This window comes from Salmo salar, chromosome 06 (genome assembly GCF_965601325.2).
Source record: "Salmo salar chromosome 06, fSalSal1, whole genome shotgun sequence".
NCBI lineage: Eukaryota > Metazoa > Chordata > Actinopteri > Salmoniformes > Salmonidae > Salmo > Salmo salar.
The window spans coordinates 45,139,185-45,163,888 of NC_138296.1; the positions used below are offsets into that span (position 1 = coordinate 45,139,185).

General features: G+C 44.6%; 1 protein-coding gene across 1 annotated transcript in view; it reads left to right on the forward strand.

Moving 5' to 3' along the window:
• LOC106607264 (C-type mannose receptor 2) overlaps window positions 1-24,704 on the forward strand; it is a 48,035-nt gene that overhangs the window by 10,983 nt on the left and 12,348 nt on the right. Inside the window, exons 4-24 of the mRNA XM_014204058.3 lie at window positions 76-240; window positions 551-664; window positions 2,567-2,710; window positions 3,209-3,400; window positions 4,247-4,401; window positions 4,648-4,752; window positions 6,861-6,976; window positions 7,101-7,249; window positions 7,584-7,804; window positions 8,952-9,097; window positions 11,278-11,374; window positions 11,638-11,767; window positions 21,281-21,313; window positions 21,429-21,595; window positions 21,946-22,114; window positions 22,214-22,356; window positions 22,601-22,715; window positions 23,124-23,290; window positions 23,507-23,615; window positions 23,836-24,074; window positions 24,309-24,474. Coding sequence (XP_014059533.1) covers window positions 76-240; window positions 551-664; window positions 2,567-2,710; window positions 3,209-3,400; window positions 4,247-4,401; window positions 4,648-4,752; window positions 6,861-6,976; window positions 7,101-7,249; window positions 7,584-7,804; window positions 8,952-9,097; window positions 11,278-11,374; window positions 11,638-11,767; window positions 21,281-21,313; window positions 21,429-21,595; window positions 21,946-22,114; window positions 22,214-22,356; window positions 22,601-22,715; window positions 23,124-23,290; window positions 23,507-23,615; window positions 23,836-24,074; window positions 24,309-24,474 — 3,042 coding nt within the window. The remainder of the gene's footprint in view (window positions 1-75; window positions 241-550; window positions 665-2,566; window positions 2,711-3,208; window positions 3,401-4,246; window positions 4,402-4,647; window positions 4,753-6,860; window positions 6,977-7,100; window positions 7,250-7,583; window positions 7,805-8,951; window positions 9,098-11,277; window positions 11,375-11,637; window positions 11,768-21,280; window positions 21,314-21,428; window positions 21,596-21,945; window positions 22,115-22,213; window positions 22,357-22,600; window positions 22,716-23,123; window positions 23,291-23,506; window positions 23,616-23,835; window positions 24,075-24,308; window positions 24,475-24,704) is intronic.

The following is a 24,704-nucleotide window of genomic DNA, read 5'->3' on the forward strand; positions in this document are numbered from 1 at the left end:
CCTTGCTATGATCTCTGTTTCTCCTTCTCTCCCCTCTCTCTCTCTCTCTCTCTCTCTCTCTCCCCCTCCAACTAGGCAATGACTGTGAGACGTTCTGGGACACAGACCCCCTGACAGACAGCTGCTACCAGTTCAACTTCCAGGCCACTCTGTCATGGAGCGAGGCTCGCATCAGCTGCCAACAGCAGGGGGCAGACCTGCTCAGTATCACCAAGCTGCATGAACAGACCTACATCAACGGTAAGAGACCAGAGGAGAGTCTAAAATCCAGTACTCTATGCTAGAACACTGGAGCGGTTTTCTTCCTTATTCTCGGTTTGATAGAAATGTGTTTATAGGTTTGTTATGAACTGGTATTAAACATTACTGGTAAACAACTATGTATTAAGCGTTTATAAGCCATTTAATAGGATACCTTAAAATCAAGTGTTACCATCTCTTCCCAACTTACCTCTTCTCTAATAGTTTTAAAGAGGTAGAGTGTGATCTTGTCTCTATTTATATGAGAACATCTTAGGTTTTTAAGAGAAGTCTCTCCCTGCTGCTGTAGGTTTGTTGACTGGTTACAGTGCTGCTCTGTGGATCGGTTTGAATGACCTGGACATCAGCGGAGGTTGGCAGTGGGCTGACTCCTCCCCGCTCAAATACCTCAACTGGGAGAACGGTGAGAGAACACTGCCTTTAACCCAATCCAACCCAACCTCAACCATCCTCAACCATCTGTTTAACCCAACCCAACTTCAACCATCCTCAACCATCTGTTTAACCCAACCCAACCTCAACCATCCTCAACCATCTGTTTAACTCAACCCAACCTCAACCATCCTCAACCATCTGTTTAACCCAACCCAACCTCAACCATCCTCAACCATCTTTTTAACCCAACCCAACCTCAACCATCCTCAACCATCTGTTTAACCCAACCCAACCTCAACCATCCTCAACCATCTGTTTAACCCAACCCAACCTCAACCATCTTTTTAACCCAACCCAACCTCAACCATCCTCAACCATCTGTTTAACCCAAACTCAACCATCCTCAACCATCTGTTTAACCCAACCCAACCTCAACCATCTTTTTAACCCAACCCAACCTCAACCATCCTCAACCATCTGTTTAACCCAACCCAACCTCAACCATCCTCAACCATCTTTTTAACTCAACCCAACCTCAACCATCCTCAACCATCTGTTTAACTCAATCAACCTCAACCATCCTCAACCATCTGTTTAACCCAACCCAACCTCAACCATCCTCAACCATCTGTTTAACCCAACCGCAACCATCCTCAACCATCTGTTTAACCCAACCCAACCTCAACCATCTTTTTAACCCAACCCAACCTCAACCATTCTCAACCATCTGTTTAACCCAACCTCAACCATCCTCAACCATCTGTTTAACCCAACCCAACCTCAACCATCCTCAACCATCTGTTTAACCCAACCCAACCTCAACCATCCTCAACCATCTTTTTAACCCAACCTCAACCATCCTCAACCATCTGTTTAACCCAAACCAACCTCAATCATCCTCAACCATCTGTTTAACTCAACCATCCTCAACCATCTGTTTAACCCAACCCAGCCTCAACCATCCTCAACCATCTTTTTAACCCAACCCAACCTCAACCATCTTCAACCATCTGTTTAACTCAACCCAACCTCAACCATCCTCAACCATCTGTTTAACTCAATCAACCTCAACCATCCGTTTAACCCAACCCAACCTCAACCATCCTCAACCATCTATTTAACCCAACCCAACCTCAACCATCCTCAACCCTCCTTTTAAAAGCAGATTGATGTTTATTGTCATGAATCTTCCCCTGGAAGCAGACCTGAGCAATCTCTGCTCGATGGTCCAGCTGAAAAGTCAAAATTGGCTGTATAGTAAAAATGTATGAAAAAAAATGAGCATTTGGTCTTAATTTAAGGTTAGGGTTAGGTATTAGGGTTAGCAGTGTTAGGGTTATGGTTAGATTTAAAATCTGATTTTATGACTTTGTGGCTATGCCAGCAAGTGACCACTCTGCAGAGCTGCCTTCAGGGCAATATTCATGACAATAAATGCCAACCTGCGCCTTTTAACACAACCTCATTCATCCTCAACCATCCTTTTAAACCAACTTCATCCATCCTCAACCATCCTTTTAACCCAACCTCATCCATCCTCTACCATCCTTTTAACCCAACCTCATCCATCCTCAACTATCCTTTTAACCCAACCTCATCCATCCTCTACCATCCTTTTAACCCAACCTCATCCATCCTCAACCATCCTTTTAACCCAACCTCATCCATCCTCAACCATCCTTTTAACCCAACCTCATCCATCCTCAACTATCCTTTTAACCCAACCTCATCCATCCTCAACTATCCTTTTAACCCAACCTCATCCATCCTCAACCATCCTTTTAACCCAACCTCATCCATCCTCAACCATCCTTTTAACCCAACCCAACCTCTACCATCTGTTTACAACACTAATACCACAGACTACACAGATAGCATCTAAGCGTTCCCTTCTTTCTATCTCACAATATTTATTGTATTTCAATCCCAGACCAGCCGGGCCATGTGGATGAGGAGAACTGTGCGGTGATCAGGACAGAGTCGTCTGGCCGCTGGCAGAACAGAGACTGCTCTGTAGCCCTTCCCTACGTCTGTAAGAAGAGACCCAATGCCACCCTGGACCCCTTCACCACCGGTACGTCTGCCTAGTCACCGGTCGAGACTCTAGACCTCCTTATCAATTCTTCCCTGCTAAAGCTTTTACAGATGTAGGAGCTTAATTTGATCACTCTTCTGTTGCTGAGAATTTTCCTGCAAAGCAGGAAAGGCACATTTTTTGTATATTTGAGTTTTTGAAAGGCGTTTAATGTTTGTAATTTCTACTTTCAAATTTCAGACTTGATTTTCCCTTACGTAAAACGTATCAACCCCTACAAAATGTCAATTTGTTACAATCCACATAAGAATTCACATTTCCTGTTGCTGCAGGATTATTTTCCTGCTGTAGCAAACCGGCTCAAATTAAGATCCTACATCTATAGCTTGTTGTTTCATGGATAGTTACATCCCCTGGATGTGAGCAGTTACAGTCATGTTACCATCGGGTTATATGCTCGCTACTGTATTAACAAATAGTTAATATAGGGTATATTTCCCTTCTGTTTGCTCTCTGTCTCTGCTCTGTGGGCTGCAGACTCGTGGGCGGATGATGAGAAGTACGAGTGTGATGTGGGCTGGCAGGCGTTCCAGGCAGGCTGCTACAGACTGACGTCAGAGAAGGTGGTCTGGGACGCTGCTCAGAAAACCTGTCAGAAAATGGAGGCCAACCTGGTCAGCCTCCACACCCTGCCTGAACTAGAGTTCATCATCAACAACATCAAGCGAGGTACACAGATAATACAGTATGTCATGGAAAGGTACCTCAACCTGAAGACAGGTAGCTACACAGATAGTACAATACTGTACATGTCTCGAAAGGAAGCTTCAACTTCGGTGTCAACAGTTTCTCTCATAGGAGACAGTTGATCTTGTTTGTTGTTAGGTGCTATATATAAAAACTATGTACAATTTGTTTAGGTTGTTTACCTGAAACAACAAAAATGAAATGAAATCAAAATGTAGAGTACCAGTCAAAAGTTTGGAAGGTCTTTGGTTATTACATGACTCCATATGTGTTATTTCATAGTATTGATGTCTTCACTATTATTCTACAAAGTATAAATAAAGAAAAACCCTTGAATGAGTAGGTTTGTCCAAGCGTTTGACTGGTACTGTATAAAATACATTATTTACTACTTTTTGCATGACCACACTATAAGGACAGGGGTTGGCATACTGTAGTTCCACCCTACCTACACTCTTAGAAAAAAAGGTGCTACCTAGAACCTAAACGGGTTCTTCGGCTGCCCTCATAGGAGAACCCTTTGAAGAACCCTTTTTGGTCCCAGGTAGAAAGAACCCTTTTAGTTCCAAGTAGAACCCTGTTGGGTTCAAAGTAGAACCCTTTCCACGGAGGGCTCTACATGGAACCCATAAGGGTTGTACCTAGAATCAAAAATCATTCTCCTATGGGGACAGCCCGAAGAGCCCTTTTGGAACATTTTTGTTGAAGATTGTCTAATACTCCATTCCACTCACAGCTTCTCCCATCTGGTTTCTGTCCTAATGTGATTGCTGTAGTGTGTCCTCCTCCCTGCTCTGTGATAGTTATGGTCATATCTCTGTGTGTCAGATGTGGAGGAGCTGTGGATTGGTCTCCATGACACAGCTATGCAGATGGACTTCCAGTGGACAGACCACACGCCCGTCATCTTCACTTACTGGCATCCCTTTGAGCCCAACAACTTCCAAAACACCCCAGAGGACTGTGTCACCATCTGGGGACCCGTGAGTGACCCTTGGCCTTTGACCCCTATCGTCTGGACCCTTCGTCATCTCACAGCAGTGTGTTCTCACTGCCAACAAGCCTTACAGAAAACTATTGTTTATACTCTGCAGCTGTGCCCTCTCTCTTTCTGTGTGTGTGTGTGTGTGTGTGTGTGTGTGTGTGTGTGTGTGTGTGTGTGTGTGTGTGTGTGTGTGTGTGTGTGTGTGTGTGTGTGTGTGTGTGTGTGTGTGTGTGTGTGTGTACAGGAAGGCCGCTGGAATGACAGTCCCTGTAACCAGACTCTGCCGTCCATCTGTAAGAAAGCAGCCCAGAAAACTGACGGACAGGCACAGGACCACGGGTGCAAACCAGTAAGATTTACTGTAGTCCCTTTCTTTATTTCACTCTTTCTACGTTCTCTTTTTCCCTCTCTCTTTGTCTCTCCTCTGTTTCTCCCTCCCCTCTCTCTCTACTTTCTTTCTCTCTCACTCCTCTCAATCTCTCTCTCTCTCTCTCTCTCTCTCGGTCACTACTTTCTCCCTCCCCCCTCTCTCTACTTTCTTTCTCTCTCACTCCTTCTCTCAATCTCTCTCTCTCTTTCTCACTCCTTCCTCTCACTCCCCCTCTCATTAGTGTGCTTGCTGAAGGCAAACAATTCCATCTGTTATTCCCCTCCTGTATCTATTGTATCTTTCTCATTCTCTAATCTGTCGCTCCCTGCCATCCTTTATCTGTTTCCCTTGATCTCGGTCTCAGTCCCCCTCGCTGTCTGTCTAGAAACGTTCTGTTCACAGTTCTAGCAGCGTCATGCTGTTCTAACTCCAGATGCAGACAGTCAGCACTGGCACTCTGAATGCAGATTGTAAATATTTGAGTGCACCCCCTCACACTCTGCCCTCTGACCACACCCCTCCTCCCCTCCTCCCCAGTCTGTATTTGCTCTGAATCACTCCCTCAGGGCCAGGGAGATCAGCCAGACACCCTACCCCCAGACAACCCCGCAAATGTGTTCACATTCACAAAATACCCACACATAAATGAACCATATCCACAGGTCTCACATCTGGTAAACCCATCTCTCTTTTTTTCTCTCTCTCTCTCTCTCTCTCTCTCTCTCTCTCTCTCTCTCTCTCTCTCTCTCTCTCTCTCTCGCTCTGTCTGTCTCTCTGCAATTTCACAGACTGTAATTCTCTTCTTATCTTTGACTAGTTTCCCTCATGGTTGTGTGCTCTCCTCTCCTGCTATATTTCAACCCTCTCCTCCTGTTTGAAGGGTAAAAACGTTTACTCAGGCAGAGGTATTACTGTTTGATCCTGATGCGTCAGTAATTTAGTGTTTATGTGCTCACTCCTCACTAGACATGAGGGATAGCCCAGCTAATGCCTCATGGCAAATGAGTTACTGCTGTTAGCTTGGCTCCTGCTTGGCCAACTTCTCTGTGGAGTTGACTGCATTGTGTGATTTTGTATGAGTTAATGCTCGCTTTTTTGTTGTTGAGTTAACTCAACATCTGAAGAGAAAGTGTGAGACAACCAAGTTACTGACTTAATGGTTCTGCGGTTCTGCGGTTCTGTCGGAACAATAGGGTCTATATGATCGACAGCTCATTGGCTCAGGGAACTGTAACACTAGAGATCCCCAGAGAGGGTTGCATTGTGGGTTACGTGACAGGAGAGAGAGAGAAAGAGAGAGAGAAATAGTTAACATACGCATCTGCCTCTCCGGTATGATTCTCGTATAGAGGAGTGTTGCTCGCCAGCTAGAAGTCTTTGAGGTTTCTCCCTCCCTGCCAAGTGCAATTGTGCAAAAGCCTGAAGTTGGACTGAATCACACAAAGTGACTCTCTCCATCTCTCTCTCCCTCTCTCACGTACGCACTCACTCCAACGCACACATTGACACGACTACACACTCAAACCCTTGTGACCTTTTTGTGTGTTGGCTGTGCTCTCGGTCTGTACACGTCTGCAGATAAGCACAGAGAGGAGAGGAGAGGAGAGGAGAGGAGAGGAGAGGAGAGGAGAGGAGAGGAGAGGAGAGAGAGAGAGAGAGAGAGAGAGAGAGAGGAGAGAGAGAGAGAGAGAGAGAGGAGAGAGAGGAGAGAGAGAGAGAGAGAGAGAGAGAGAGAGAGAGAGAGAGAGAGAGAGAGAGAGAGAGAGAGAGAGAGAGAGAGAGAGAGAGAGAGGAGAGAGAGAGAGAGAGAGAGAGAGAGAGAGAGAGAGAGAGAGAGAGAGAGAGAGAGCATAGCTCTGAGCCTGGACTTGTTCTGTCCTGCCCCGGTTTTATAAGTAGGGAAAAAGAATTGCCCTCTCCTTGTTAGCCATGTCTTGTTTATTGTACTTTATGCTTATACGTTCTCATCTCATCTGGTTGTGTTTTCATGCAAGTCTCTGGACGTAGATAGATCTCTTTGGACAGTTATTATTTCTACGCCTACTCAACCTTTCTCCTCTCTCTCCCCTACCTCTCTCTCTCGTCAGGGCTGGAGATGGCACAGTCCGGCCTGCTACTGGGTGGGAGAGGAGCAGGTGACCTTCGAGGAGGGCAGGAAGGCCTGCGCTGGCAGTGGAGCTACCCTCATCACCATCACCAATAGGTACGCACACACACATGCGTACCTGTCCATACACTCACGCACGTACGCAAGCACGCACAGACACAAACACACACACCTAGTGTAACCTCTGACCCCTGAGCCTTTTCCATGTGCGTTGTTGTAGGTTTGAGCAGGCGTTTGTCAACAGTCTGGTGTTTGGCCGTTCTGGGGATTCATTCTGGATAGCCCTGCTTGACCAGAGCAGCCCCGGAAAATTCCACTGGCTCAGCGGGGATGAAGTAGCCTATACCAACTGGAACAGAGACCAGCCAGGTGGGACATGGACCTCTGTCTCTCTATCTGTCCACAGAGCTATCATGACGGACATGTTGGTGTTGTACTAGTCTGCAGGACACCTGTCTGTGCTGTATGCCATGTGCCCAGAGCCCTGTCAAAACTAGATATGGTATAAACACTTATCTCTTGAGTATTCATTGTGGCTAAATTGCCAGTGACTTAATCAGGTGATTTGTTTGCCGTTTTCAAGACCATCTTTTGCCATGATCTTTACCATCCCCACTGGTGTGCCAGTCAGTCAGTTACTCCCAGACCCACACTCATACAACTACGTAACATGGACCACTCTCTCCCCCCTCTCCTCTGTCAGGAGGAAACATCAAAGGGGGCTGTGTAACCATGGAGACGGGCTACGCCACAGGCCTATGGGAGGTGAAGGACTGTGCGTCGGCCCGGGCAAAGTTCATCTGTAGACTGAACCAGGGCAAGTCCCCCAGCCCTGAGCCCCCCACCCCGCACCCCACCCCCAGCCTCACTGGATCCTGCCCCAACGGGTGGAAGACAAACGGCAAGCTGCACCACTGCTACAAGGTACCCTACACCTTTACCACTGCTTGATATTACTACACAGTGAAGAGGCGACTCCGGGATGCTGGCCTTCTAGGCAGTGTCTGTGTTCTTTTGCCCATCTTAATCTTTTCTTTTTATTGGCCAGTCTGAGATAAGGCTTTTTCTTTGCAACTCTGCCTAGAAGGCCAGCATCCCGGAGTCGCCTCTTCACTGTTGACGTTGTGACTGGTGTTTTGTGGGTACTATTTAATGAAGCTGCCAGTTGAGGACTTGTGAGGCGTCTGTTTCTCAAACTAGACACTCTAATGTACTTGTCCTCTTGCTCAGTTGTGCACCGGGGCTTCCCACTACCTCTTTCTATTCTGGTTAGAGACAGTTTGCGCTGTTCTGTGAAGGGAGTAGTACACAGCGCTGTACGAGATCTTTGGTTTCTTGGCAATTTCTCACATGGAATAGACTTCATTTCTCTGAACAAGAATAGACTGACGAGTTTCAGAAGAAAGTTCTTTGTTTCTGGCCATTTTGAGCCTGTAATCGAACCCACAAATGCCGATGCTCCAGATACTCAACTAGTCTAAAGAAGGCCTGTTTTATTGCTTCTTTATTCAGGACAACAGTTTTCAGCTGTACTAACATAATTGCAAAAGGGTTTTCTAATTATCAATTATCCTTTTAAAATGATAAACTTGGATTAGCTAACACAACGTGCCATTGGAACACAGGAGTGATGGTTGATGATAAATGGGCCTCTGTACGCCTATGTAGATATTCCATTAAAAATCAGCCGTTTTCAGCTACAATAGTCATTTACAACATTAACATTTTTTACATTTTTTTTTTTTTAACAATGTCTACACTGTATTTCTGATCAATTTCATGTTATTTTAATGGACAAAAAATGAGTCTTTCAGAAACAAGGACATTTCTAAGTGACCCCAAACTTTTGAATGGAAGTGTATGTTTTAAGCATATGTATTAGTTTAGTCAATATAGATACCATTTATTTGCCTCTAACGCCTCTGTGTGTGTGTGTGTGTGTGTGTGTGTGTGTGTGTGTGTGTGTGTGTGTGTGTGTGTGTGTGTGTGTGTGTGTGTGTGTGTGTGTGTGTGTGTGTGTGTGTGAGTGTGTGTGTACGTGTGCCTGCCTGTCTGCCTGCATGTGTCCCAGGTGTTCGACTCGGCCCAGATGGACCAGAAGCTGAGCTGGCTGCAGGCCCACCTAGCCTGCCAGAGACACCATGGAGCCAACCTGCTGAGTGTCAGTGGCCCAGAGGAGGAGCACTTCATACTGCAGATACTACACGAAGCCTTTGGGTGGGTGGACACTCCACCTTGATCATGCATGGGTTGTATGAATGGGTCTCTGTTACAGGGCCTAGACTGGATGGAGGGAGAACGTGGTTCTTATTGGAAAAGGGGATGGGTTTGTAATTTAATGATGAGGATGATAATAATAAATATATATAATAAGAATTTTTTTTGGGGGGGGGGTGCTATTGGTGTTCTATTTGTCCTGTTACACACAGTGTGTAATGGAAATGTGTTTTTTTGCATATCCCAACTCCCCCTGAGATACCCACAGGGAGTGGGGTCACGGGCAGGGTCACCATTGTACAGCACCCCTGGAGTAATTAGGGTTAAATGCCTGGCTCAAGGGCACAGTGACAGATTATACACTGCTCAAAAAAATAAAGGGAACACTTAAACAACACAATGTAACTCCAAGTCAATCACACTTCTGTGAAATCAAACTGTCCACTTAGGAAGAAACACTGATTGACAATAAATTCCACATGCTGTTGTGCAAATGGGATAGACAACAGGTGGAAATTATAGGCAATTAGCAAGACACCCCCAATAAAGGAGTGGTTCTGCAGGTGGGGACCACAGACAACTTCTCAGTTCCTATGCTTCCTGGCTGATGTTTTGGTCACTTTTGAATGCTGGCGGTGCTTTCACACTAGTGGTAGGATGAGACGGAGTCTACAACCCACACAAGTGGCTCAGGTAGTGCAGCTCATCCAGGATGGCACATCAATGCGAGCTGTGGCAAGAAGGTTTGCTGTGTCTGTCAGCGTAGTGTCCAGAGCATGGAGGCGCTACCAGGAGACAGGCCAGTACATCAGGAGACGTGGAGGAGGCCGTAGGAGGGCAACAACCCAGCAGCAGGACCGCTACCTCCACCTTTGTGCAAGGAGGAGCAGGAGAAGCACTGCCAGAGCCCTGCAAAATGACCTCCAGCAGGCCACAAATGTGCATGTGTCTGCTGAAACGGTCAGAAACAGACTCCATGAGGGTGGTATGAGGGCCCGACGTCCACAGGTGGGGGTTGTGCTTACAGCCCAACACCGTGCAGGACGTTTGGCATTTGCCAGAGAACACCAAGATTGGCAAATTCGCCACTGGCACCCTGTGCTCTTCACAGATGAAAGCAGGTTCACACTGAGCACGTGACAGACGTGACAGAGTCTGGAGACGCCGTGGAGAACGTTCTGCTGCCTGCAACATCCTCCAGCATGACCGGTTTGGCGGTGGGTCAGTCATGGTGTGGGGTGGCATTTCTTTGGGGGGCCGCACAGCCCTCCATGTGCTCGCCAGAGGTAGCCTGACTGCCATTAGGTACCGAGATGAGATCCTCAGACCTCTTGTGAGACCATATGCTGGTGTGGTTGGCCCTGGGTTCCTCCTAATTCAAGACAATGCTAGACCTCATGTGTCCTGGAGTGTGTCAGCAGTTCCTGCAAGAGGAAGGCATTGATGCTATAGACTGGCCCGCCCGTTCTCCAGACCTGAATCCAATTGAGCACATCTGGGACATCATGTCTCGCTCCATCCACCAACGCCACGTTGCACCACAGACTGTCCAGGAGTTGGTGGATGCTTTAGTCCAGGTCTGGGAGGAGATCCCTCAGGAGACCATCTGCCACCTCATCAGGAGCATGCCCAGGCGTTGTAGGGAGGTCATACAGGCATGTGGAGGCCACACACACTACTGAGCTTCATTTTGACTTGTTTTAAGGACATTACATCAAAGTTGGATCAGCCTGTAGTGTGGTTTTCCACTTTAATTTTGAGTGTGACTCCAAATCCAGACCTCCATGGGTTGATAAATTGGATTTCCATTGATTCTTTTTGTGTGATTTTGTTATCAGCACATTCAACTATGTAAAGAAAAAAATATTTAATAAGATTATTTATTTCATTCAGATCTAGAATGTGTTGTTTAAGTATTCCCTTTATTTTTTTGAGCAGTATATATATATATATATATATATATATATATATATATATATATATATATATATATATATATATATATTTTTTATATATATATATATAAATATATATATATATTTTATGGTGATGACTATGATGCTGATGATGATGGTGATGATGCTGCTGCTGATGATCATAATGACAATAATGCTGATGCTGACATCGCTCCTGCTGCTGCTGCTGTTGATGATGTTGATGATGATGATGATGGTCCACAGGGAGTCAGAGGACCATGAGCAGCGCTGGTTCTGGATCGGCCTGAACCGCAGGAACCCCATGGACAACGGCAGCTGGAAGTGGAGCGATGGACTGGCCGTGAGTCACAGCATCACCATCCAGTCATCCAGCCACAGCATTACATCACAGCATGGACCTAATTCGAGCTGCCAAACCACAGCACTATCTATTATTGACCCAGCATAACACAGCGACCTTGATTTACTGATAACTATAGCCCAGCTGCAACAACATACAGCCTCTTGCACCATATACGTGTACCTCAAAGCTTATAGATATAGCTACCTAGTTTTTAAGCAAATTTTGTAACGTCCTTTAACCCATCTTCCTTTGTATGTCAGTATACGTACCAGAACTTTGGGCGTTACTACTACAACGTTCGTCAGTGTGCAGCAGCAGACCTGGGCACCATGACCTGGCTGGCCATGCGCTGCGACTATGAACTGGACTGGATCTGCAAGATCCCCAAAGGTAACAGCAAGACAACAGAACCACACATAGACACAGATACAGTCACAAAGCAGTGCTACTGCTGTATACAGACACAATAGAGACACGTGGCCACAAGGGGCCCTTGTTATTGCCTGAAAGCTTTCATTTTGAATATTCAAGTCTGTGTTATGTAGTGCTGAGCGATTAACCCCCCAAAATGTTTATATCGGTTATTAAACAACTAATTGTCCGACGTCGGTTCAATTACTTGAATTCCATTTAGTTATTTTTTGGGGGGGGGGGGGGGTGAGCCTAATGCGCCGTTTCTCTGGAGAGAAATCAAATACTTCAGGAGGGAAATCCAGTCAATAACTATGTGGGATGTTGAAGGGAGTTGTAGTTTTCATTAAGCAAATATGTGACCGGCCGGCTCGATTCGGTCTTATGTAGCAAAATTTGAAATGGTGTTTTTTCCATTGGATAAAAGTAGAGACTCAGAGCTAGAACATTTGATGTCTTACACTACAGTCGGTGCTTAATTTGTAACTCGGGAGGTGCTGGAACAAAAAGGGAGCATGAGAGGGGGGTTGAGGAGTTCTGAGGTACCGGAACTCATGAGAAAAAAGAAATCACCTTTATAATAAAGCGTTGCATGCATATCATCGCATTTGCGTAGTGGCATAGAGTAGTAGAGTAGAGGCACTTAAGTTGCACACATTGGGGAACAGTTTTGTAGCCTTGGGTCCGGGAAGAATGTGGCCTTTTATGAACACATTTCATGCAATTCTAAGTGACTGGAGACTTTTGCAGAATATTTTTAATACAGCACAAATGAGAATCTGAGATCAATAAAAACGATCTGGGCCTAGGTGTGTGGAGACGCATGTTGTAGGCTACAATATGAGGAGGAAATTATAGTCCTAAAAATACTTTCCAGTTTCACTGACTCACCCAACGACATGCAGCTCATTAGCTGGTGATGGCCGATGCGCTCGTGCCAAAAGCCTGTCTCTCGCTTGCTTTACTTTGTAAAACAATATTTGGAAGTTGATCAAATATGTTGGTAGCCTGCGACATAGTCTTCTCTTTTCAGCAGGAGCCATTTTCTTTCCAACCTCTGTTTTCCCTCGTTTGTATTTGTCTGTTTTGTCTGCATGACTCTTGTTCACTGACAGATTTGTCACGTGTTCCCGACTGTAGGCTATTCCTTGTTATTCGGCAACAATCCACAAGAAGCTATTGATCCTTCTCGTGGTGTAGTAGGCTATTCTGAATGATTTCATTTATTTATGAACAGACAGCAGTAATTCTAGAACCCTTCTATAAGGAAATTAATGATGAAGTGCAACGCTGGAGAGATGAGAGTTGCAGGCTCATGTCTATCAGAGCAGAGAGGGAGAGAGAAAATAGAAAGTGAATCTCATTCTAGTTATGTAAGAGATACAGGCATGCTTCTCACACAGCCACCACCCGTTCGTCTCACACATACAGTAGGTTACAATGTTGCACCAAAATAAACTCAAAACAAGATCATTATTTACAAGTTAATGGCGAGCTAATGACAGAAAATAGCTTACGGTCACAAATAAAAGCAGGACATTCTACCTGAGAATTTTAGAACTTGGACACTGTCTTGTTGGCCTAACATTATATACTAATTTGACATTGGTGCAGGTCATGTTGTTCTCACATTACCGTCTCTGGTAAAGACACACTATATCAAATAAAATCTAAGTTTATTTGTCACATGAACAGGATACAGAAAGTGTAAATGGTATAGTGAAATGGTTACTTGTATAGTTGAGTATTTTGTTTAGACATGTAGCTAGCTAGCTAAATAAAGAACCATAATCCCAACTCATAATGTTACTACCATGCATGAATCTGCAGGTAGCTAACGCTAAACAACTAGGTTCAAAGATAGCTAGCTAGTTCACATTAGGCTATATAACTAGCAATGCAAATGGCTCTGAGATACAAATAATATTACTACACAGATCATACACGTAATGTTAGCTAGTGAGCCATCCAGCTAACAACTTTATGACAAAATTAGAGAAACGTATAATATCTGAAAATGTAGCAAGCTAGACTCTCTTATCCGTATACATGGATGAACGCTTCTCCCTCCCTTTTACAGATGCCATGGTTGTCCTTAGTTTGAAGATGTAATCCAGAGACAGGTGTTTTATACAACAGCCTTCTGTATCCCTTTTTGACTCCCTCCGCATATTTGAACACCAGAATTTTCAAACGGCAGAATTTTCTCCATCTCCTTAGCTATCATACTCTGCTTCCACCGGACATTCCACTGATTTCAAAATGCGCTTCATCTTGAAAGTGGAGAGTATCAGCAACACTTTTGCAGTTTTTCGTGATATCTTTCAAAAAAAGCTGTGTTAAAAAGGATTACCTACACATACTGAGCAGCTCATGTTATACAGTCGTGGCCAATTGTTTTGAGAATGACACAAATATTAATTTTCACAAAGTCTGCTGCCTCAGTTTGTATGATGGCAATTTGCATATACTCCAGAATGTTATGAAGAGTGATGATATGAATTGCAATTCATTGCAAAGTCCCTCTTTGCCATGCAAATTAACTTAATCCCCCAAAAACATATCCACTGCATTTCAGCCCTGCCACAAAAGGACCAGCTGACATCATGTCAGTGATTCTTTCGTTAACACAGGTGTGAGTGTTGACGAGGACAAGGCTGGAGATCACTCTGTCATGCTGATTGAGTTCGAATAACAGACTGGAAGCTTCAAAAGGAAGGTGGTGCTTGGAATCATTGTTCTTCCTCTGTCAACCATGGTTACCTGCAAGGAAACACGTGCCATCATCATTGCTTTACACAAAAAGGGCTTCACAGGCAAGGATATTGCTGCCAGTAAGATTGCACCTAAATCAACCATTTATCGGATCATCAAGAACTTCGAGAGCGGTTCAATTGTTGTGAAGAAGGCTTCAGGGCGCCCAAGAAAGTCCAGCAAGCGCCAGGACCGTCTCCTAAAGTTGATTCCGCTGCGGGATCGGGGCAACACCAGTACAGAGCTTGCTCAGGAATGGCAGCAGGCAGTGGTGAGTGCATCTGCACGCACAGTGAGGCAAAGACTTTTAGAGGATGGCCTTGTGTCAAGAAGGGCAGCAAAGAAGCCACTTCTCTCCAGGAAAAACATCAGGGACAGACTGACATTATGAAAAAGGTACAGGGATTGGACTGCTGAAGACTGGGTTAAGTAATTTTCTCTGATGAATCCCCTTTCTGATTGTTTGGGGCATCCGGAAAAAGCTTGTCCGGAGAAGACAATGTGAGCGCTACCATCAGTCCTGTGTCATGCCAACAGTAAAGCATCCTGAGACCATTCATGTGTGGGGTTGCTTCTCAGCCAAGGGAGTGGGCTCACTTACAATTTTGCCAAAGAACACAGCCATGAATAAAGAATGGTACCAACACATCCTCCGAGAGCAACTTCTCCCATTCATCCAGGAACAGTTTGGTGACGAACAATGCCTTTTCCAGCATGATGGAGCACCTTGCCATAAAGCAAAAGTGATAACTAAGTGGCTCGGGGAACAAAACATCGATATTTTGGGAATGGCCAGGAAACTCCCCCAGACCTCAATCCTCAAGAGGCGGGTGGACAAACAAAAACTCACAAATTCTGACAAACTCCAAGCATTGATTATGCAAGAATGGGCTGCCATCAGTCAGGATGTGGCCCAGAAGTTAATTGACAGCATGCCAGGGCGGATTGCAGAGGTCTTGAAAAAGAAGGGTCAACATTGCAAATATTGACTCTTTGCATCAACTTCATGTAATTGTCAATAAAAGCCTTTGACACTTATGAAATGCTTGTAATTATACTTCAGTATTCCATAGTAACATCTGACAAAAATATCTAAAGACACTGAAGCAGCAAACGTTGTGGAAATTAATATTTGTGTAATTCTCAAAACTTTTGGCCACGACTGTAGACAGAAGCCTGCTACATGGCAGACCAATCTGACCTCTCGGCATGTACAGCCCATCCATTATCTCAGCCAATTATGGCTAGCCGGAAGATTCCTGTCTTTTCCTTGGCTAAACCAACTAGGCTCGTAAATTAACAATTGTATTCGTATTTACAGATAACAAACAAGTTTGTTATTAAGGCACATAAAGGTTCACATGTTCCAGAAGGCATTTCTGCTAAAAAACGCATTTTAATAAAAAAAAATTATGTTTACGTTCAAATGTCTCTCCTGTGAAGTAGTGACGCACAACATACGCCTAGTTTCCTGAAATGAGTTGTTGTGGAAATTCTTACACAGGGACACTCAAAGTCAATTTTAAATGAATCGTTGTTTATTGACACTGTGCTGGAGAGGTTCCAACAAACCTAATGCACCATAGTGAATGTCTGTCAGAAGCTCTGCTGGGGCAGTCCCAGCAGTTGTCTTACAGTGAGGGAAAAAAGTATTTAATCCCCTGCTGATTTTGTACGTTTGCCCACTGACAAAGAAATTATCAGTCTATCATTTTAATGGTAGGATTATTTGAACAGTGAGAGAGAGAATAACAACAACAAAAAATCCAGAAAACAGCATGTCAAAAATGTTATAAAATGATTTGCATTTTAATGAGGGAAATCAGTATTTGACCCCTCTGCAAAACATGACTTAGTACTTGGTGGCAAAACCCTTGTTGGCAGTCACAGAGGTCAGACGTTTCTTGTAGTTGGCCACCAGGTTTGCACACATCTCAGGAGGGATTTTGTCCCACTCCTCTTTGCAGATCTTCTCCAAGTCATTAAGGTTTCAAGGCTGACGTCTGGCAACTCGAACCTTCAGCTCCCTCCACAGATTTTCTATGGGATTAAGGTCTGGAGACCGGCTAGGCCACTCCAGGACCTTAATGTGCTTCTTCTTGAGCCACTCCTTTGTTGCCTTGGCAGTGTGTTTTGGCTCATTGTCATGCTGGAATACCCATCCACGACCCATTTTCAATGCCCTGGCTGAGGGAAGGAGGTTCTCACCCAAGATTTGACGGTACATGGCCCTGTCCATCGTCCCTTTGATGCGGTGAAGTTGTCCTGTCCCCTTAGCAGAAAAACATCCCCAAAGCATAATGTTTCCACCTCCATGTTTGACGGTGGGGATGGTGGTCTTGGGGTCATAGGCAGCATTCCTCCTCCTCCAAACACGGTGAGTTGAGTTGATGCCAAAGAGCTCCATTTTGGTCTCATCTGACCACAACACTTTCACCCAGTTGTCCTCTGAATCATTCAGATGTTCATTGGCAAACTTCAGACGGGCATGTATATGTGCCTTCTTGAGCAGGAGGACTTTGCGGGCGCTGCAGGATTTCAGTCCTTCACGGTGTAGTGTGTTACCAATTGTTTTCTTGGTGACTATGATCCCAGCTGCCTTGAGATCATTGACAAGATCCTCCCGTGTAGTTCTGGGCTGATTCCTCACTGTTCTCATGATCATTGCAACTCCACAAGGTGAGATCTTGCATGGAGCCCCAGGCCGAGGGAGATTGACAGTTCTTTTGTGTTTCTTCCATTTGCGAATAATCACACCAACTGTTGTCACCTTCTCACCAAGCTCCTTGGCGATGGTCTTGTAGCCCATTCCAGCCTTGTGCAGGTCTACAATCTTGTCCCTGACATCCTTGGAGAGCTCTTTGGTCTTGGCGATGGTGGAGAGTTTGGAATCTGATTGACTGATTGCTTCTGTGGACAGGTGTCTTTTTTACAGGTAACAAGCTGCGGTTAGGATCACTCCCTTTAAGAGTGTGCTCCTAATCTCAGCTCGTTACCTGTATAAAAGACACCTGGGAGCCTGAAATCTTTCTGATTGAGAGGGGGTCAAATACTTATTTCCCTCATTAAAATGCAAATACATTTATAACATTTTTGACATGCGTTTTTCTGGATTTTTTTGTTGCTATTCTGTCTCTCACTGTTCAAATAAACCTACCATTAAAATTATAGACTGATCATTTCTTTGTCAGTGGGCAAACGTACAAAATCAGCAGGGGATCAAATACTTTTTTCCCTCAGTGTGTTACACAGACAAGTTATATTTGCATGATTTAGCATAATTCATTCATCATTACCGTTTTGTTTCATTCATGTGACCGACCAATACTGGTTCATAACATGTGACATTCCAATACCTTCTTTTCTCTAAGCTAAGACCTTGAAACTGAGATATCTTTCATTCTCAAAACAAAGGTCTGGGCGTACTGCCAAAATGCAGCTACTGATAGTGAGGATTCGTTCAGTCAGTCACTTGCATGAACACAGAAATTTGTTTACAGAAAAGCACATACATGCAACATATAAATTGGTAGATAGAAAAGCACAAGTATTACATTTCCATCACAGAGTCACATATTCAACCTAGTTCAGCACAAAAAACGTGGTAATTAACTACAATGACCATAATCCATTGCGCCAGTTTCATCTGACTCAGACAGACAGGATCAGAGAAGAGGCTGTGCTGTTGTCTGTGCCCAATAATGATTGTACCATGTTTTGTGCTGCTACCATGTTGTTGTTGTGTTGTGTTGCTACCATGCTGTGTTGTCATGTGTTGCTGCCTTGCTATGTTGTTATCTTAGATCTCTCTTTATGTAGTGTTGTGTTGTCTCTCTTGTCTTGATGTGTGTTTTGTCCCCGCAGGAGGCCTTTTGCTTTTTGGTAGGCCATCATTGTAAATAAGAATTTGTTCTTAACTGACTTGCCTAGTTAAATAAAGGTTAAATAAAAAATTAAATACATTTTTTTTTATGACAAAACAAAAACAGTTTTTTAATACATTTTTGCAAATTAATAGCTGAAATATCACATTTACATAAGTATTCAGACCCTTTACTCAGTACTTTGTTGAAGCACCTTTGGCAGTGATTACAGCCTCGAGTCTTCTTGGGTAGACACTACAAGCTTGGCACACCTGTATTTGGGGAGTTTCTCCCATTCTTCTCTGCAGATTCTCTCAAGCTCTGTCAGTCTGGATGGGGAGCGTCGCTGCACAGCTATTTTCAGTTCTCTCCACAGAATTTTAGATCGGGTTCAAGTCCGGGCTCAGGCTGGGCCACTCAAGGACATTCAGAGACTTGTCCCGAAGCCACTCCTGCGTTGTTTTAGCTGTGTGCTTAGGGTCGTTGTCATGTTGGAAGGTGAATCTTCGCCCTCGTCTGAGGTCCTGAGCGCTCTGGAGCAGGTTTTCATCAAGGATCTCTCTGTACTTTGCGCCGTTCATCTTTCCCTCGATCCTGACTAGCCTCCCAGTCCCTGCCGCTGAAAAACATCCCCACAGCATGATGCTGCTACCACCATGCTTCACCGTAGGGATGGTGCCAGGTCTCCTCCAGGCGTGACGCTTGGCATTCAGGCCAAAGAGTTCAATCTTGGTTTCATCAGACCAGAGACTCTTGTTTCTCATGGTCTGAGAGTCCTTCAGGTGCCTTTTGGCAAACTCCAAGTGGGCTGTCATGCCTTTTACTGAGGAGTGGCTTCCGTCTGGCCACTCTACCATAAAGGCCTGATTGGTGGAGTGCTGCAAAGATGGTTGTCCTTCTGGAAGGTTCTCCCATCTGTCAGAGTGACCATCGGGTTCTTGGTCACCTCACTGACCAAGGCCCTTCTCCCCCAATGGCTCAGTTTGGCCGGACGGCCAGCTCTAGGAAGAGTCTTGGTGGTTCCAAACTTCTTCCATTTAACCCTCCTGTTGTGTTCGTTTCATGTTAATTCATTCTGTGTTCCCGGTCCAAAATGACCACCCCATTATAGCTGATTATAAATCCATAATAATGAATATATTATCACCTAATGTTGTGTTAGATCTTTTTATCTAAGTTCTTGTGAACATTACACATTTTGAACTTCTATTTGCTATTTATGGCCTGTTGGCCTCATTGACCTGAGCTCATACATCTAGTTTTTGAGTAAAAAAGCATCATGTATGTAATGTATGCATTTTGACCATAACAAATACTCAGATGAAACATATTGTGCTATTTATCACAGACTACCTTCTCCTCTTATGCAGCTTCACTGTCAGTTTCCTGGCCTCTCTCCTCCTCACCAGTGTCATGATCAAAGATGTGATCAAGAGCCTCACATACATATATCGTTTGTTCATTGTGCTGCCACAGAATGAATTGTGAGCAAGGCCTCAAAAAAGCTTTATATACCAGAGCTGCGAGAAAAGTTCTATATATTATTGAAACAATGTTGCGATTGTTTGTGAGAATGCCAACGGGTGTGGTTCCCATGGGGGAAAGATTCTATTGGGGAAAGGTTCCCATGGAAGCCTAGAAGGGGAGTGAGGTTTGTGTGTGTGTGTGTGTGTGTGTGTGTGTGCTCAAACGCACATGCATGTGGGGGTCTGGGAGAGGAAGTGTGTCCATGTGATGAATGAGCATGTGCCTGAACTCAATTTTATATACTAATTGTAGTCTCACCCATTCATTTCTACTGACCAGTCATTTGTGACCAGGAACATCACAGGTGTACAAAAGTTAAATAAAACGCCCACAATGTAATGAAAATCATCAAAATGTATTTTGTGTGTTCAGATGCCCTGTGTGGACAAAGTCATGGAACCTTATGACAATCAGATTAAATGAACTATATTTTTCAGAGAGAAAACTTGTAAATCGGTCCAGTTTGACCGGAACAGAGCAGGAGGGTTAAGAATGATGGAGGCCACTGGGTTCTTGGGGACCTACAATGCTGCAGAAAGGTTTTGGTACCCTTCCCCAGATCTGTGCCTCGGAGATCTGTGCCTCGGAGCTCGACGGACAATTCCTTCGACCTCATGGCTTGGTTTTTTGCTCTGACATGCACTGTCAACTGTGGGACCTTATATAGACAGGTGTATGCCTTTACAAATCATGTCCAAACAATTAAATTTACCACAGGTGGACTCCAATCAAGTTGTAGAAACATCTCAAGGATGATCAATGGAAACAGGATGCACCTGAGCTCAATTTCGAGTCTCATAGCAAAGGGTCTGAATACTTATGTAAATAAGGTATTTCTGTATTTCTTAAAACCTGTTTCGCTTTGTCATTATGGGGTATTGTGTGTAGATTGATGAGGAAACAAATGTATTTAATCTATTTTAGAATAAGGCTGTAACATAATAAAATGTGGATAAAGTGAAGAGGTCTGAATACTTTCTGAATGCACTGTACACACCTGAAATATTGTATGATTTCATAGTAATTTCCTATTTTTCTATTGACGTCTACCCAATGTGGACCTGACAAGACAATGGAATATTTTCAATGTTTTGGCAATTGAATGTTCACAATTTTTGGTTTTGGAATTTCCATTAAAAAGCTCTAAAATCATTGTAATGTCATTCATTATTTCATAATGCATTTAATGTTTTAAAAAATGATCGAAACTGAAATCGAAAACAGTAATTATTTATTAATAATCTACACAAAACTGAACCGACCTCAAAAAACACTAATCACTCAGCACTAGTGTTATGCATTTGTTCTGAATTATGAATTCAGACCACTTTTTGTTTTGTGTTTTCAGGAAAAGTTGATAAGGATCCAAACCCCACTGAAGGTCTGTTTAAAAACCGCACTCCTCTCATTGTCTCTGTTATTGTCATAGTCTTCCATCATAACCCACTAGCACCAACTTCTCTTTTCTTTCTCCTACTTCTCCTCATCCCCCCCAGCCCCCCCTGCCAGTGAGTGGGTGGGCTTCCAGGAGGCAGAGTATAAGTTCTTTGACCACCGGTCTACGTGGGACCAAGCCCAGAGAATCTGCTCCTGGTTCGGTGCTTCTCTGGCTTCCATCCACTCTGATATGGAGGAGGTTTTCCTTGCCAACACACTGCACAAGGTACCACACACAAGCTTTTATAAAAACATTACAACTTTATCACCCTTCATAAAGTAACACATCCACTGCTGAGAAGGAGGTCTTCCTGGCTGACATACTGCACAAGGTGCACTACATAACCTTTATAACCCTTCATAAAAAAAGTTAGAACCCTTTTATAACTACTTCATGTTCATGAAGAACGTAACACAATTAAACATCCACGTGGGCACTTTCATAACTCTACAAAAGGTACCAGCCACCACATGTGTTGTTTTATCCAAGCCAAAACTCTATGCTGTACTGTACATCGCTGCATGTCACTGGAGGTCAAGTGTGTATGTCGTGTGTGTTTTCTCTCTCACCTGCAGATGACCAAGGTAGAGGGGGACCACTGGTGGGTGGGGCTTCATACGTATGAGAACGATGGCCGTTTCCACTGGTCAGACCACTCTGTGCTCAACTATGTGTCCTGGGCTCTCGGCAGGCCACACCCACTCAGCCGCGACCGCAAGTGTGTCCACATGTCAGTCAGCAAAGGTGAGGATTGTGGGATGCTGTAATGTTGGTCCCTTAAATAGCATATTTAAAAAAATAATTTCAACAATATTTCATCTTTCATTCTAAAACGTTCTACAGCGGAGTGGGCAGATCAGAAATGCCACTCAGACCTGCCCTACATCTGTAAGAGAGTGAATGTCACAGGCACTATCCCACCCACACCCTCCACCCCGCTGCCCCCCGCGGGCTGTCCTGATGGCTGGGGCCCCTTCCTGCACAAGGTAGGGCTCCTGGGTTATGTCGTTTCTACTGTGCTGATAAAGATGTGCCAGTTACATGAATGTGACATTACGGTGTTATGTTATGATTTGATCTTCCATTTTAGCCTCTCAGTTGTTATCAGATCTCACGTTAGATCTCAAACAGACCTCTGACCTGAGGTACTGGTTTCTCCTGGGTTATGTTATACGTGAGAGCATGATGGTCCTTCCTGGCCTGACCTCTGACCTTCCTGTGTGTGTGTAGTGTTATAAGGTGTTTGGTCATGAGGAGAGTCGGCGGGCCACATGGTCAGGAGCCAAGCTCATGTGTGAGTCACAGGAAGGAGCCTTGGCTGTGGTGCCCAATCACGTGGAGCAAGGTAGTTTTATACTCGACTGACACATGCACTCACACACGCACGCACACACAAACAAACAAACACACGCACGGTTTCACATACACACACAAGGGAAAACACACACATACACCGTCAATAACATCAGTGGTTCCCAAACTGTCGGGCGGTCGGCAGAGGAGGGGCTGAGAGGTAGGGGGAGATGAACATACACGAAAGCATACTTTTTAAGGAACTCAGTTGGGCTTTCAACTTACTCTTGAAAGTTTCTAAATTGGGTAATGCATCAGCAGTTTTGCTCTTGTCATGTCAGTTATTGCAGACCTTAGAGAGCTTTTTGTAGCTTGTCCCAGTTCCCCACTGATGAATGAGGGGCATGATTGAAAAAGTTTGGGAAGCACTGACTAACCCCATGCATGCTGTCTCCCACAGCCTTTGTCACCACTCTGCTGTCCAACGTGAGTTTTGACCTGTGGGTGGGGCTGACATCTGACTCTAAAGGCCACTTCCAGTGGGCTCGTCCTGGACTCCTCAGCTACACTAACTGGGCCTCTGGAGAACCCCTGGACAACAGTGGACCACTCCACAACAAGACTCCGGTACATACCACCCGGGTCTAATCTTTTTCTGTATTAATCCAGTCTTTGGTGGCATCCCAAATGGCACCCTATTCCCTACATAGTGCACTACTTCAGAACCAGGGTACTAGTCAAAAGTAGTTCACTATATATGTAATATGGTGCCATTTGGGACGCATATTTGGTCCGTGGGTCCAGTCTTTGTCATGTCCATTGTTCATCATTGTCACCTGACAGGGGAACTGTGTGGTGATGATCCATGGGAACCCAGCTAAAAATACGGGCATGTGGGCGTCCCGGGCCTGTGAGATGGAGAAACATGGCTACATCTGCCAGAAGAAACAAGGTACAGGACATGTCACAACTCCAAATGGTACAGCCACTCGCAATTCAACCGTGCATAACATAACTAACCAGTGAATTATGTAACGGACAAGCATTCCTTTTGTGAATCTATTACATAGTACTGTACCTACTGAAACACATACCTGATATATTAAACAGTTGTGTTTATATCAGTCAGCAGAAACAGTTTCCTTTATATACTGATATAACTGTCTCCTTAGACCCAGCTCTGCCCCCTGGCGCTGCCCTCCTCCCCTCCTCCCTGTCGGGAGCCCTGGACCTGGGTGGGGTGTCATACCGCATAGTGAAGAAGCGCCTGGATTGGATGGGGGCGCTGCATGTGTGCGAGTCTCTGAACGGGACGTTGGCTTCAGTGAGAGACCCCTACCAACAGGCTTACCTCACCCTGCTGATGAACAGCCTACACCTCCCAGCATGGATAGGCCTTTACAACTATGAGGTGAGGCCCTGGACATAACAAGCTGGGAGGAGTAATGCACATCTACGAGATCTTTTATTGGTTTGTTTTTATACAACAACATGGTAACATGTAGGGGGAGATCACGGTATCACGACAAATCAATATTACATTGATATAATCAGATCTTCAAAGATGGATTTAACTAGATTGACCAATGAGGTAAGACTTGAGGTCAGATTATTATGATGAACTCCTCCTCTGTTCCACACTCAGGGACGGCGCTTCAGCTGGTTGGGCGAGGAAGACCTGATTTACACTGCCTGGCGGGATGGGGAGCCTAATACACTGTCTGGATGTGGTCACATGACCACGGGGGGGCAGTGGACTATGAACCCCTGTGACGCTAAACTGGATGCTGCCATCTGTCAGATTAATACAGGTGTGTGTGTGTGTGTGTGTGTGTGTGTGTGTGTGTGTGTGTGTGTGTGTGTGTTTGGTGTGTGTGTGTGCATGTTTGTGTGTGTGTCATATCAATAGGGTAATTCAGTATATGAACATGTATGTATATAGTGTGTAAGCCCTGTCCTGCTCTCTCTCTCTATCTATCTCTCTATCTCTCTATCTATCTATCTATCTATCTATCTATCTATCTATCTATCTATCTATCTA